This window comes from Homalodisca vitripennis, chromosome 8 (genome assembly GCF_021130785.1).
Source record: "Homalodisca vitripennis isolate AUS2020 chromosome 8, UT_GWSS_2.1, whole genome shotgun sequence".
NCBI lineage: Eukaryota > Metazoa > Arthropoda > Insecta > Hemiptera > Cicadellidae > Homalodisca > Homalodisca vitripennis.
Genome location: NC_060214.1, coordinates 20524570 through 20540834, shown reverse-complemented (window position 1 = coordinate 20540834; position 16265 = coordinate 20524570). Strand labels below are relative to the sequence as shown.

The window sequence follows — 16265 nt, the reverse complement described above, 5'->3', positions numbered from 1 at the left end:
GCCAAACTTGTTCAAGTTTGTTATTGAAGATGGACGAAGGTGTGACAGGATAACAGTATTTCGGACATTTTCCATCGTTATATGTTACAAAAGGTATAACACAACGTTTCGAGGATTACCTATATCCGAAACCCTGTTATCCTGATTTAACGGAGTTATATTAAAATTAGAAAGCTCTTTGATGTGGTAAAGTTAGTAAATTCTGACACAATTTTTCTTTTTAGAAAATGTCAACGCCATGGAAGAGTATCCTTACTTCGACGCCGGTGTGGGCCCTGGTGACGATGCATCTTTGTCACAATTGGGGCTACTGGACTTTAGCCACCATGTTGCCGATATATTTCCATCATGTACTCGGATTTGATATTAAGAGTGTAAGTACAAAAGCAACGGTTTAATTTAGGGAAGTAGCGTTGTATACTTGATTGTATTAGGTAATTATACAAACACCAAATATACTGTATACGCCCATGCCGTACATTTTATGTATTACGGTTTTTATATCAAGGACGTAGCCAGCGAGGGAGTCCAAGTGGTCAGAACCCCCCCCCCCTAGTTTTCAATTACTTTTTAGTAAACGATTATTATTATTTAAATAATTCAATATTACAGACATGTACTGCTGAAAGATCTTGCCCAACACAGTTACGGATCAAGAACTTTTTAATGAATAAAATGGGTCCACTTGGGAAAAACATCCGCCCCTCACCAAAATATTTTCTTAGCTACGTTCTTATTTTATTTGACTAAATCCTGACATCAGGGTGATATACAGATTTACCATTTAAAGATACGCTCACGAGTACGCCTTCTAGACAGACCAACTACAATTAACTCAAATTTCTTATTTCCGATATTAAGATTGCCTGCATTTATTCCTTCCCTGCAATTTTACATTAGTACATTGACGTATATAAGGGGGCCTTGGGGGGTTCAAGCGCCCCCCCCCAAATAATTTTCTATATACTGCACGCTACTACACCACTGTATTCTTACAATCATAAATTTATATAATTACTGTTGAAAATCAACAAGACCATTTTCTCTACCTCTCGATACATTTTCAGAATGGGCTGATATCCTCTTTGCCGTACATGATCAAGTTTTTCCTGACGTTAATCTTCTCCTGGACAGCTGACTACATCAGTCAAAAACGCCTTCTTCCGCTCAACACCAATAGAAAAATGTGGAATTCGATTGGTAAGTATTCCACCGATCATTAATGGATGCCTGTTATTTAAGTATTCTAGCTTTTGTGATAAAATGTTGGACAGGTTTAATGTTTCGTATTTAACAGAAACGAGTAATGCTGAAAGATAAAGGAAAACAATAGTTTATCTGAACTTATATGAGAATGTTTTAAGTATTCTAGCTTATGTGATAAAATGTTGGACAGGTTTAATGTTTCGTATTTAACAGAAACGAGTAATGCTGAAAGATAAAGGAAAACAATAGTTTATCTGAACTTATATGAGAATGTTTTAAGTATTCTAGCTTTTGTGATAAAATGTTGGACAGGTTTAATGTTTCGTATTTAACAGAAACTAGTAATGCTGAAAGATAAAGGAAAACAATAGTTTATCTGAACTTATATGAGAATGTTTTAAGTATTCTAGCTTTTGTGATAAAATGTTGGACAGGTTTTATGTTTCGTATTTAACAGAAACGAGTAATGCTGAAAGATAAAGGAAAACAATAGTTTATCTGAACTTATATGAGAATGTTTTAAGTATTCTAGCTTTTGTGATAAAATGTTGGACAGGTTTAATGTTTCGTATTTAACAGAAACGAGTAATGCTGAAAGATAAAGGAAAATAATAGTTTATCTGAACTTATGTGAAAATGTTTTAAGTATTCTAGCTTTTGTGATAAAATGTTGGACAGGTTTAATGTTTCGTATTTAACAGAAACGAGTAATGCTGAAAGATAAAGGAAAACAATAGTTTATCTGAACTTATATGAAAATGTTTTAAGTATTCTAGCTTTTGTGATAAAATGATGGACAGGTTTAATGTTTCGTATTTAACAGAAACGAGTAATGCTGAAAGATAAAGGAAAACAATAGTTTATCTGAACTTATGTGAGAATGTTTTAAGGCTCATTACACGTCAAAACCTGTTTTTTTCACGTCCTTTAAAAATATGAACACCTTCTAAGTTCTCCTAAATGTGAAATACGAGTATGTACAATCTTCGTTAGTTAGCAACTATGCTATTTAGTCAAAGTGCTGTGAAATATGGTTATCTAGGTATTTTCAAATTCAGAATTATTCTGTGGCCATCAAAATATTTTTGGAGTGGTTTAAAAATAGTGTTGATGGTGTCACCTTTTAGAATTATTCAGCGATGACCCAAAGATTCTGGAATCATGATTTAGGTAGGCATACACTTTGACCAAATAGGCTACCTTTATAATTTACCGAGGTACGAGTTGTTTCAGTTGGAAATCAATTATAATTATAAAGCACAAATGTTTTTTTTATTTTCACCACAAACAGCATTGCATCCAGTTACAGTACTTTGAAAATGAACTGAACAGTAACTAAAGGATAGATAATAGTTCTCATTTAAAACTTTATGGGTATAATCAAGAAAAAGATATGATTAAAAGATTTTTATATGGCCACAATTTTAAATGTAACGGCAATGTATTAAAATACTTGAATCTAAGAGAGTTAAAAGAATACCAGAAAATAAGTAAAGAATGATGATCTGTTTACTTTAGGAATTCGAAAAGTTTTTTGCCTTGATATCGTCGAGCTGTCTGAGATTTTGCTATTGGAGTCATTAGAAAAACAAGCTTAATACTTCATTCATGTAGTACCATTTTCAATTAATAACTGTGTTACGTAGTTCTTAGAATGTACAATTTGACTATGATTATGTTTGTGAACCATTTGATCAGAGTATAAAACAAGAGGCATAGATATCTGCCAAAGTGGAAGTCACAGGGCGGTGGTGGGGTGGTGGACTTGCTCTCGCAGGCTCCTGTTCCTTCATTAACGAATTGTCAAAGTCAATCAAACATGATCCAACACCTAAGGCGTTAAAAGCTCTTTTAAAGCGCTTTCTAACTTCTCAAGTATTTTATAGTGCTGATGAGTTTATGGCATTCGCCTGGGTGACCGCACACCTGTAGGGCTGACAAACGGCGTTGGAAAATTGGCATAAATGAATGTGGTGAGAATGAAAATACTGTACGTTAGACTGAGTTCTTGATGTGGAGTGCTTGCTCAAAAATTTGGAAAACTATGACGATTGCTATACATTTTTGTAATTTCCTGGGAATGAAAGATTTGAATTTGACTAATCAATAAATTACAGCATACTGGGGTGGCGCGGCAGGATTGGCAGGTTTACCTTTGGTCTTCAGCGCCCCTGCGGCTTCTGCCCTCCTGACTCTCTCCGTGTCCTTGGGCGCAGGCATGTTCTCTGGTTTCATGACCAACCACCTGGACCTCTCCCCTAACTTCGCCGGTCTGCTCATGGGCATCACAAACGGTCTGGCTGCTCTATCCTCTCTGCTGGCGCCTATGACTGCTGGTTTTATCGTCACTGATGAGGTCTGGACGTCTTCCATCCCAATTAATACCATAGTCATTATCTTTATCTAAATTTTTAATGGATTCTCGAGGTCTTAGGGCGTATGGATCTTTGCCAAAATTGAGGTATAAATAATTCATTTTGGGGAAACTTTAATAAGCAGCCTACACTCGTTTATTCGGTCGTTTCTGTCGAATTGTTCGATATATTACCCATCTTCGATATAAAAAATCGTAAACAAAAAGAGTTATAATAAATTACCGTAACAAGAAGAATGTCGTTTATTACAATTTTAAAAACATAAATTTAACTCTAACATTATAAAACCAACTAAGACCTAGACTTACATATCAATGAAACATTACAATGTAATTAAAACTTGCCCAGCTTGATGGCAATGAGTAACAGCTTTTGTGAAATGGAGGAAAGAATTCTCCCCATGGGTTACCAAGAGCCAAACGTACATGTTGAAGCCACTTAAACTAATCTCGTCACTTGTGAGAAATATCTCACATATTTCTTTCATATTCATCGCCATTTTCAGACTCAAAATATTAGTTACTTCTTGCTGTTTATTGTTTACATTAAAACTGCTAAAAGTACTGTAATAATGTTGTATCATATTATGCTAAGTTAAATAAATTGTAATATCGAATTATGCCTTCAGATAAAAACATCGAACCATTCGATAAAAACAACCGAATAATGAGTGTAGGCCGCTTATTAAAGTATACCTCACAGTTTTGAATTCTTTATTATATGAATTCTGATTTAGTCTCAAAATTTACAGGCGTTATTTTTTAAACCATTACTGTAAAACATTTGAATGGAATTTAAAACACGTTTTCACCATAAAGCATGGCGATAAACAATAACGATTTGAACTCCTAGTGATGAACACTACTATTTGAACAGATTCGATAACACCAGAGTGGTATAGAAGAGGTTATCAATTTATTAATTATGTGCACCTAATAAACCATTAAACAATAACGATTTGAACTCCTAGTGATGAACACTACTATTTGAACAGATTCGATAACACCAGAGTGTCATAGACGAGGTTATCAATTTATTAATTATGTGCACCTAATAAACCATTAAACAATAACGATTTGAACTCCTAGTGATGAACACTACTATTTGAACAGATTCGATAACGCCAGAGTGGTATAGACGAGGTAATCAATTTATTAATTATGTGCACCTAATAAACCATTAAACAATAACGATTTGAACTCCTAGTGATGAACACTACTATTTGAACAGATTCGATAACGCCAGAGTGGTATAGACGAGGTTATCAATTTATTAATTATGTGCACCTAATAAACCATTAAACAATAACGATTTGAACTCCTAGTGATGAACACTACTATTTGAACAGATTCGATAACACCAGAGTGTCATAGACGAGGTTATCAATTTATTAATTATGTGCACCTAATAAACCATTAAACAATAACGATTTGAACTCCTAGTGATGAACACTACTATTTGAACAGATTCGATAAAACCAGACTGGTATAGACGAGGTTATCAATATATTAATTATGTGCACCTAATAAACCATTAAACAATAACGATTTGAACTCCTAGTGATGAAAACTACTATTTGAACAGATTCGATAAAACCAGACTGGTATATACGAGGTTATGAATATATTAATTATGTGCACCTAATAAACCATTAAACAATAACGATTTGAACTCCTAGTGATGAAAACTACTATTTGAACAGATTCGATAAAACCAGAGTGTCATAGACGAGGTTATCAATATATTAATTATGTGCACCTAATAAACCATTAAACAATAACGATTTGAACTCCTAGTGATGAAAACTACTACTATTTGAACAGATTCGATAAAACCAGAGTGTCATAGACGAGGTTATCAATATATTAATTATGTGCACCTAATAAACCATTAAACAATAACGATTTGAACTCCTAGTGATGAAAACTACTATTTGAACAGATTCGATAAAACCAGACTGGTATAGACGAGGTTATCAATATATTAACTATGTGCACCTAATAAACCATTAAACAATAACGATTTGAACTCCTAGTGATGAACACTACTATTTGAACAGATTCGATAACACCAGAGTTATAGACGAGGTTATCAATATATTAACTATGTGCACCTAATAAACCATTAAACAATAACGATTTGAACTCCTAGTGATGAACACTACTATATTTGAACAGATTCGATAACACCAGAGTGTCATAGACGAGGTTATCAATTTATTAATTATATGCACCTAATAAACCATTAAACAATAACGATTTGAACTCCTAGTGATGAACACTACTAGGCTATTTGAACAGATTCGATAACACCAGAGTGGTATAGACGAGGTTATCTATTTATTAATTATGTGCACCTAATAAACCATTAAACAATAACGATTTGAACTCCTAGTGATGAAAACTACTATTTGAACAGATTCGATAAAACCAGACTGGTATAGACGAGGTTATCAATATATTAACTATGTGCACCTAATAAACCATTAAACAATAACGATTTGAACTCCTAGTGATGAACACTACTAGGCTATTTGAACAGATTCGATAACACCAGAGTGTCATAGACGAGGTTATCAATTTATTAATTATGTGCACCTAATAAACCATTAAACAATAACGATTTGAACTCCTAGTGATGAACACTACTAGGCTATTTGAACAGATTCGATAACACCAGAGTGTCATAGACGAGGTTATCTAATTTATTAATTATGTGCACCTAATAAACCATTAAACAATAACGATTTGAACTCCTAGTGATGAACACTACTAGGCTATTTGAACAGATTCGATAACACCAGAGTGGTATAGACGAGGTTATCTATTTATTAATTATGTGCACCTAATAAACCATTAAACAATAACGATTTGAACTCCTAGTGATGAAAACTACTATTTGAACAGATTCGATAAAACCACACTGGTATAGATGAGGTTATCAATATATTAACTATGTGCACCTAATAAACCATTAAACAATAACGATTTGAACTCCTAGTGATGAACACTACTAGGCTATTTGAACAGATTCGATAACACCAGAGTGGTCATAGACGAGGTTATCAATTTATTAATTATGTGCACCTAATAAACCATTAAACAATAACGATTTGAACTCCTAGTGATGAACACTACTAGGCTATTTGAACAGATTCGATAACACCAGAGTGTCATAGACGAGGTTATCAATTTATTAATTATGTGCACCTAATAAACCATTAAACAATAACGATTTGAACTCCTAGTGATGAACACTACTAGGCTATTTGAACAGATTCGATAACACCAGAGTGGTATAGACGAGGTTATCTATTTATTAATTATGTGCACCTAATAAACCATTAAACAATAACGATTTGAACTCCTAGTGATGAAAACTACTATTTGAACAGATTCGATAAAACCACACTGGTATAGATGAGGTTATCAATATATTAACTATGTGCACCTAATAAACCATTAAACAAGTTTATTTTCGATGTTTTCGCTCTATGAAATGTTGAAAATATATTTTTACCTTTTTGTAAATGCCTTTTGCTTCGTAACAAGAAGCATGCAGTATGCGTTTTTTTACTGTTACATATTTTTGAAGGTGCAAAACTGTAAAAACCAATACATCTTCTTTAGTAATAATAATATAACAGTTATGTCATTATGAAGCATTTGACAGAACACAGTCTACTCCTTTTTTATATATTCAAAATTAAGGGTTCTTTACAAAATACGAGTAATTTACAGGGAGTATTTGTTAGTATTACTAAAAATTTAAAAGTAAATTTATAAGTATAACGCAAAAACATTTTTCTGTCAACAGAGAAGTCGTGACCAATGGATGATTGTGTTCTACATATCATCAGTCATCTTCTTCATCGGCAACTCAGTGTTCGTGTTGTTTGGATCAACAGAGGTACAGCCTTGGAATAACCTTTACAAACACAAGTTGAACTACAATTTCAATGACGAGGACCATACTGAGCAGTCTGAAAGGATAAAATCGCCGTAACCGATGGTTATTGGCTAAACTTGCATTTTTTTTACTACTTTGCAATTACAATTATTTTATATTATAGTACGTGGTTTTATTGTGGCTCAACTTTATTTTATAACGATGAAAGAATAATTAGCAATGTGTTCTAAGGTTTGAATACTGTCATATTTTAAAGAAATCAAAGTCAAAGAATGTTTTATTTTACCGGGCAAAGTTAGGGCTAATAAACCCCCTCTGATACGCTCGACGTTGCTTCATTCTGTTATCTTGCGATTACCGCCATACCCGCTACACTGCGCCATTTCCAATGTAATGCAGTATATGCATTTTAATCCATCACAATTTATTACATAGCCTAACGATTAACAGTTAAAGTATTTCGTCACGTGATAGTTTGCCTAGCTGAGACTGTTTCTATTATTTTGCCCTGTATTTATATTGCGATATTTTAAACAACTCACCTTAATCAGTGATCATTTTCTAGATTCCTGAATACGCTGTAGTGAAAAAATTCACAATTTTTTCAGACTGTTTGTGTTCATATATTATATTCAGAGGCGTACTGAGCTTTGGCGCCCCCCGATAAAATTGTCAAAAAACCGATCTAAGTACCGGGCCTAATTATATTAAAAGTTATGGATCCTAAAAATGTCTACAAGAGTAAAGAACGCTATCAGTGATCCACATAAATAACCTTTAAAGACGTATTTAATAACAAGTGTCTAAAACACTACAATGTAACACCAAATCCCCTGTAACACTTATAAGCCATTTTCAAAATATTGCTGTGGAAATGAGCGCCTGGACAAATATGAACTATATTTTTGAAACTGAGAGGTATGAAGTTTTTCAGAATTGGGTGTATCTTTCAGCTAAGAAATCAATACTTATCTATTTATTTCTAATTGTGGTTTCTCCCCAGATAAGGAAAGGAGGATGTGGTCTGGTGAAGATCTAGTAGTCACATGCGTGTGTTAGAGTCATTCCTGTGTAAAGGTTGTGAAGAGATGACGACGCCGAGTAAGGCCAACCTTTCCCTGATGACCAAAAGGCGTCTTGAAATGTTCGGGTTTATCTCTTCAGCATTGGTCATAGCGGTGTTAATCGTGAGCTATACGATTCTCAGTACGAACACGGTACAAGTCACGTCCTGTACCGCAATGTCCTCTCAGTACAGGGTGAACATCACGGATGGCGTGATATCGAGTGATAACAGAATCGTTCATACCGACATGGAATATCCCTTCGGAACTTACTGGACTGACAAGGACCGAACGCGATGGGGGTGCCCTTGCATGTTGAAACCTTGCATCAACAAGTGCTGTGACGGAGGTGAAATCCACGTCTACACCGAATACACGTACAATGACATCTTGGAGAGAATCGTAGATTGTGAGTCGATGAACATCTCCTTTAGTCCAAAGAGCAGTGCCGTTTATTCCGCAAAGGATTTGCCTCGTCTTAGAAAAGTGCCTGTAGAAGACAACAGTTTTTTCATCATCGACGAAGGCTGCAAAGGCCAACAGTACGTGCTCATGTTAAAGGAGGATGAAAAGTCAAACGCTTATTTATTGGATAATGGAAACCTTTTCATAAAAAACTCAGAACAGAGACTTCTGCCCCATTATGAATTCTGTATGGAATCTTCTAGCGAAAACGATGCACCGCATTTCATGATTTGTTCACCAAAAGAGTCTCCTGATGAGCCTAAAGAGTGGACATACGAGCTGAAAAGTACTGGGATGCTGATCTCCGCCGTGTTCAGTCGGTAACTATTGCCGTGACCAAAAGAGTCTCCTGATGAGCCTAAAGAGTGGACATACGAGCTGAAAAGTACTGGGATGCTGATCTCCGCCGTGTTCAGTCGGTAACTATTGCCGTGACCAAAAGAGTCTCCTGATGAGCCTAAAGAGTGGACATACGAGCTGAAAAGTACTGGGATGCTGATCTCCGCCGTGTTCATGTCGGTAACTATTGCCGTGACCAAAAGAGTCTCCTGATGAGCCTAAAGAGTGGACATACGAGCTGAAAAGTACTGGGATGCTGATCTCCGCCGTGTTCATGTCGGTAACTATTGCCGTGACCAAAAGAGTCTCCTGATGAGCCTAAAGAGTGGACATACGAGCTGAAAAGTACTGGGATGCTGATCTCCGCCGTGTTCATGTCGGTAACTATTGCCGTGACCAAAAGAGTCTCCTGATGAGCCTAAAGAGTGGACATACGAGCTGAAAAGTACTGGGATGCTGATCTCCGCCGTGTTCAGTCGGTTACTATTGCCGTGACCAAAAGAGTCTCCTGATGAGCCTAAAGAGTGGACATACGAGCTGAAAAGTACTGGGATGCTGATCTCCGCCGTGTTCAGTCGGTAACTATTGCCGTGACCAAAAGAGTCTCCTGATGAGCCTAAAGAGTGGACATACGAGCTGAAAAGTACTGGGATGCTGATCTCCGCCGTGTTCAGTCGGTTACTATTGCCGTGACCAAAAGAGTCTCCTGATGAGCCTAAAGAGTGGACATACGAGCTGAAAAGTACTGGGATGCTGATCTCCGCCGTGTTCAGTCGGTTACTATTGCCGTGACCAAAAGAGTCTCCTGATGAGCCTAAAGAGTGGACATACGAGCTGAAAAGTACTGGGATGCTGATCTCCGCCGTGTTCAGTCGGTTACTATTGCCGTGTATCTGTTTCTCCCCCAGCTGAGAAACCTCCATGGGAAAATTGTGACGGTTGCCTACCTCGGCCTAGGGACCATCCAATTGACTCAAGCCTCGTCCACAAGGCTGCGTTATGTAATACAATAGGTACGGTAAGTTTAGAGAAACCTAATAGTCTAGTCAATAAATTCCCAAATGAGGGGCTTAGAAGGAAAGTCAATAAGCAAACAAATTATTTAAAACTATGGGTCATCGCTCATTTTAATTTAACTCTAGAAGTTTGGTAAAAAATGTGGTGGCATAATGGTTTTTGTCCAAAATTGCCAATTTTTTCGAGCTTATGTCATTAACAGTAAGAAGTAGCAAAAAAATCATAAGAACGAAAGACGTAGAACATTTAATCAGCATTAATGTTATACACATGTACATTTTCTGTAACACCAACCACTACTGACATATAGGCGAAAACCCACAAAAAGGTACCTTTAACCCACCACCTCCTCTTTCATCACCCCTACAGTTTTAGTATGTTATACTACCAAATACCCTAAACAAGTCCTGTAGTTGGTTTTCCGCTTATTGTCTTTCCGTCTTGAATCACTATTGACTGGGAATAACTTACATTGAAAAATCTCTTCCTGTGTCATTTGAACAATTCCGTCATCATTTGTCTGTATTTTACAACCTCCTTGCAATCATTTTTAAACCCGTTGTACTTATAAAAACGTATAAATGACAGTAAATTGTTAGGCATGTTCTCTATTGTAATTTAAACTACTACTGATTGAACCTAGAGGGGGGATAGAGCCCCTCCCCCAAGAGCCCTAAAAATAAAACAAACATTCATATAACAACTATCCAAATCGATTGAAATGCAGCAGTCAAATATTTTACTTTGTATTAGGACTATCTCATAATAAACATTTAGATTTAATCATATTTGTTCCATACCACCAGGTATGGTGTGCTTTTCAATTAGATTCATCCCCTCAAAGCAAAGTCCTCGTTACACCACTGCCTGATGTAGTTTGACCTGTTGTGATATGAAAGAACTACTGAAGATTCTTAACCTATGAGACTCAATCATACTACACTTGCAACAAACTATGATCATTCTTCAGTAAAAAAATATAATTTTATTAAAATTTCTTTCTAACCAAAATATTAGTCCTACAAGCAGTTTTTTAAGCACAAGTCAAACACCACAAGCAGCTTTTAAAGCACAAGTCAAACACCACAAGCAGCTTTTAAAGCACAAGTCAAACACCACAAGCAGTTCTTCCAATTCAAAGACTACAATCAGATTTTCAAGCACAAGTCAAACACCACAAGCAGCTTTTCAAGCACACACTCCACTGTCACAGAAGTATAACTGAAGCCTATATAACGAATAATCTGGAAAGTATAGCCTCAGTTTTTGACTGAAAATAGTACAAAAAATCACATCATGTGGTTCCTGTCCTGTTAAAAAACGATATACTCACTGAAATTGGCCATTAAATACCAATTATTAAATTTAAAATTTCAAGGAACTATATCTCTAAGGAAGGTTCATAAATATTTGAACATAACAATCTGCAAACTTTCCTGTAGCCAATTAATAATAGATTACACCTCTGATATATCTGACCTAGAATTAAATCTTTTAACAAAGATTGAATAGTGGAACTAACGATATGTTCATGTGCCCAGCTTTCATCGTACAATTCTCACTGCTGGCGAGTTTCTTCTGGCTTAACACGATGTGCTTCGACATTTGGTGGGTTTTCAGGTAAGTCACCATAATCAATGTTTACTCTTTATGTTGTACTAGAGTGTGATGTAAACAATAGTAAAACATTTCCATTTTTAAGACAAGTACTTTTTCCAATCAGAACAGCTGTAAAGTTAGAATAGTCGAGGAGCCAAGAGGTTTTATAAGCACACTACTTGGTTTTTATTGAAATCAACAGAGATATTTCCCACGAGAAGGAAATCTATTTTCACCACAGTGGCACACCCAGAAATCTTCTCTGGTGGGTGTCCTGGATACTGGAGAGTCCAGGTTATGGAAATTCCCCCATACGAGCAGGAGGATCCGGAAGGCCTCTCCCTGGGAAATTTTTGAAATCCTAAAATCATTAAATATTGTAATTCTAAACTAATAAACCGAGAGCAAAGATCAGGTCAGAGGATACAAAGTTTACAGTAAAACCACTGTTCCTAGTGCATATAACTTGAACTCTTAGCAGTAACAGTTCCTGAAACTTGTACTTGTACCATTTTAGGAGCACTCTGTAACGTAAGAAAGTACGAGTACATTTTGAATTTGGTTACTGAAGTACTGGGTAGCGGTGGAAGCAAGATGAAATATTAAGAATTAACCTCACTTTCGTGGTTGTTGCGTGACGGTAGAGTTCAAATATTAGGGTTTTGAAAAAGTTGAATTTTTATGTGTGCAGTGCCGTGTATTTCGTAAATTAAAATAGTTATATGGTTTTTATTTGTACATTTTATTGTGCTTTATTTCAAAGTTCCAACATAAATGTTATATTTAGTCGAAAATTGGTGATTGATTCTTATGAAATAAAATGCACTTTGGAGTCCCGTTCCCCCCATTTGATGCACCCCTGCTTCAGCTGTTATGTTTAGGGGGATTTCGAAATCTAGAGCTCATTTTGTTCTCTAGATATCATGTGAAAGACTGGCAGATAGACTGAAGAAGGATTTTGCCATCCCTCTGAGTGGTAGAAAGTATGCAAAATTTCAAATCCATAACTCAATTTGCCCTCAAGATATCCTACAAAAAGTTAAGACTCTGTCAGCGAAATCCCACGGAATGATATCTACCATGATCTAACTCAATGTTCCATACAGATAAATTAGATAAATTTATTTTAGAATATTGTACTGTGGACAGATCGACAGAAAAGTAATTTTGCCAGCTCAAAATAATTGGCTTCGCCAACGCTCAGCAAATAAACTTATTTGCTTTAGAAGATATAGATCTAATTTTATTTAATATAATTACTATATATATTTATTTTTAATTTATGTTATGTTTCCCAGTGGTCTGAAGCCTCCCCTCAGATCTGAACACAACAATGAACGGTTCAAAATCAAATCAAAATCAAATCAAAATCATTTATTTCTCATTAACATTAACATGTATCGAGAATTGGCAATATGTATAAAATAACTAAATACTAAAAATATTGCTATATCTGGTAAAACTACAAATTAAAAATATATTGAAAAACAGTACTAATGATAGTTTTACTTGTAAGGTTGGGTGGGGCACAAAAATTCAGAGAGTGAGTAAAAACAGTTTTTCACAAGAAAGTCTTTTAGTTTGTTTTTAAAAGATGCAAGTGAAGTGCTGGCTTTTAAATAATCTGGCAATCTGTTATAAATTGTAGGTCCTAAATATTCTATTGATTTGCGGAACATATTGTTACTATGGTGGGGTACTGTTAAACTATTTTTATTTCTGGTGGGATATATATGATTGTGGGTAGGAAAATCGGTAATGTGTTTAAAAGTGTAAATTGATACGGAATAGATAAAAATGGAGGGGAGGGTTAGTATACGTTCTTGGTGAAACACTTGCCTACAGCTCTCCAGGCCCCTCAACCCAAACACTAAACGAATAGCCCTCTTTTGCAATTTGAATACTCTTTGTAACAGAGAAGATGAAGCAGTTCCCCATGACATTATGCCATATGACATCACAGAGGAAAAGTAACCATCATATACCATTTTCAGTGCACTACTTTTCAGAAAATTTGAAAGACATCTTAAGGAAAACAATATCGAGTTGAGCTTAGAGCAAAGGGCCTCCACATGCTGACGCCAAGAAAAACCAGCATCCAGATGAACGCCCAAGAAACATACTGAATCAACCTCAATGATGTCAACCTCGTCTAAAGCAATAAAACCCTTAGAAACTGTCTGAGATCGAAAGTGAAGAATGGATGTTTTGTCAACATTGAGGAATAAATTGTTGCGAATGAACCAAGAGTTCATTTTTTCGATTGTAGTGTTTAATTGAAGATTTAACGCTATTGAAGAGTCTGCCCGAACAATGACCGTGGTGTCATCAGCATATTGAGTGACGCGAGCCTCAGGGACACAAGAGCTTAAGTCGTTTATCATATACTAATTGACAAATGTTGATAGTGTTAAAGTAATATTATTAGTTTAAATCACTCTGCAATTCAATCGTATTTCATTCCGATTGAGAAGAAACAGCGCGTATTGCTAGTCAAACATTTAAAATAACATATTGATAACCCTCTAACCTGTCATAACAGTGACGACCAATACATAAACACGAACTATAAACGACCTATCAACACGCGCGGAGTTTGTAATTTAAACCTGTTTTAGCAAGAATTTTAAAATTCGATTTTTAGTAATGTTTTATTCAACTTTACCAATTTATCAATTACATATTTTAATTATATTTCAATTTTTGTACAATGTTTTAGTAAACTAAATATATTTATATGTTAAACATTTGTGCAATCTATTTCTCATTCCAATTCCTTATGTTACTATCTGTGCATTTAGATATAATCTCATATACAATAATATATTTCTACCGTGGAAAATGGACGTCGTCACGTAAAATCTTCGCCCGTTAATATAATACGATTATTTTTACAGAGCATAACATAATTTTTTTTTGTTTTTGGTGTTAGAGGGTGGGGTGGGTGTTGTTGTGTGTGTGGGTGAGGTGTAGGCAGCGAGACAAGACATAAGAGCCGTAAGCAGAAGAGCATGATGCAAAAAGGAGCGGGAGTTCAAGAGTAAAAAGAGAGAGCTTTCGATCACAGGAGTGAAGAAAGCAGACAAGAAAATAGCAGAGACGACTGGCAACGCGACACGCCGATGATGACCCTACTAGCCCCGCTCGCGCTAGAGCATAGCATAGCACAATAGGAATTGATGTATAAAGAGAAGGTACATCTAGGAGAAGGAAGAGAGCCAGAGTAGATAGAGGACTGAACGTCAACGAAGAGACAGTGAAGATTACTAAAAAGAAGTTAAAGGGACGAAGCTGATAGGTAGGCAGAAGATAGTTAAGGCAGCGAGATGCGAATAGAGACATTAGAGTAAGACGGAGACATAGACGACGAACAGCGGAAGAAGCAGTACAGCGAGAAAGGCTGGAGCTCTTGGTTTGAGATGAAGACGATGTGGGCTAGATTGATTGGGGTGTTCTATACACAATCAGTTGTGTTGTGGTGTGATATAATGGGAAAGCAAATGAGTATCAGAGCTAGTAAGGTAACAGACTGAGGTAGATGCGAAGCACGACGTAGACATACACCTAGGCATACGCTCTCGCACAAAACCAGAGAAAAAAAGTCGCGAGAAGTTACGAGGGCGTCTGATTGGAGGGGGTTTTGCTTGGGGGACTGTCGGTGATGGGGGAGGAAGCGTGATCGGATGGTAATTAAAGGGGGTAAATGTCTCTGGGTCGTCAAAGTTGTGGAGGAAATGTAGGGAAATGGAGGTTAGTAACGTTTATCCAAAGGTTTTTTTTTATTTTTTTCATTCCATTTACACTGTATTTTTTGTGGGGGGTATTTTTTTTTTTTTCTTAATTTTTTTTTAAAAGCGTTTATTGATTTATTTGTGGTTTTTTTTGTTTTTTAATTTTTTTATTTCTGTGTTTTATGGTTGTTTTGTATTTTTTATTTTATTTTTTTGTTTGTTTTTGTGTGTTGTTGTTTTTTGAGATTTTTTTCTGTAGGGTTATTACTTTTTTATTTTTTTATTAATAAATTTTTTTTTTTTTTTTTTTATTTTTTTTTTTTTTATTTTTTTTCAATCTCTTTTGTTTTTTTTTTTTTTCTTTTAAATTATTAATTTTTTAAATTTTTATTTTAATTTTTTATTTTTATTTAAATATTTTTTTTTTTTTTTATTTAAACACCTAATTTTCTATTTTTCTTTATTTTTTTTAATTTGAAAAAACACAAACATTTCTTAATACGATGGAAATTTTAACAACCTTTTAAAATACTAACACCTATCTTTAACCGACTTCTTTC

At 35.3% G+C, this 16265-nt stretch overlaps 1 protein-coding gene across 1 annotated transcript in view; it reads left to right on the top strand.

Moving 5' to 3' along the window:
• The window catches only part of LOC124368044 (putative inorganic phosphate cotransporter), a 41245-nt gene that overhangs the window by 7719 nt on the left and 17261 nt on the right, over positions 1-16265 (top strand). Inside the window, exons 6-10 of the mRNA XM_046825317.1 lie at positions 225-374; positions 1068-1200; positions 3324-3562; positions 7398-7490; positions 11917-11995. Coding sequence (XP_046681273.1) covers positions 225-374; positions 1068-1200; positions 3324-3562; positions 7398-7490; positions 11917-11995 — 694 coding nt within the window. The remainder of the gene's footprint in view (positions 1-224; positions 375-1067; positions 1201-3323; positions 3563-7397; positions 7491-11916; positions 11996-16265) is intronic.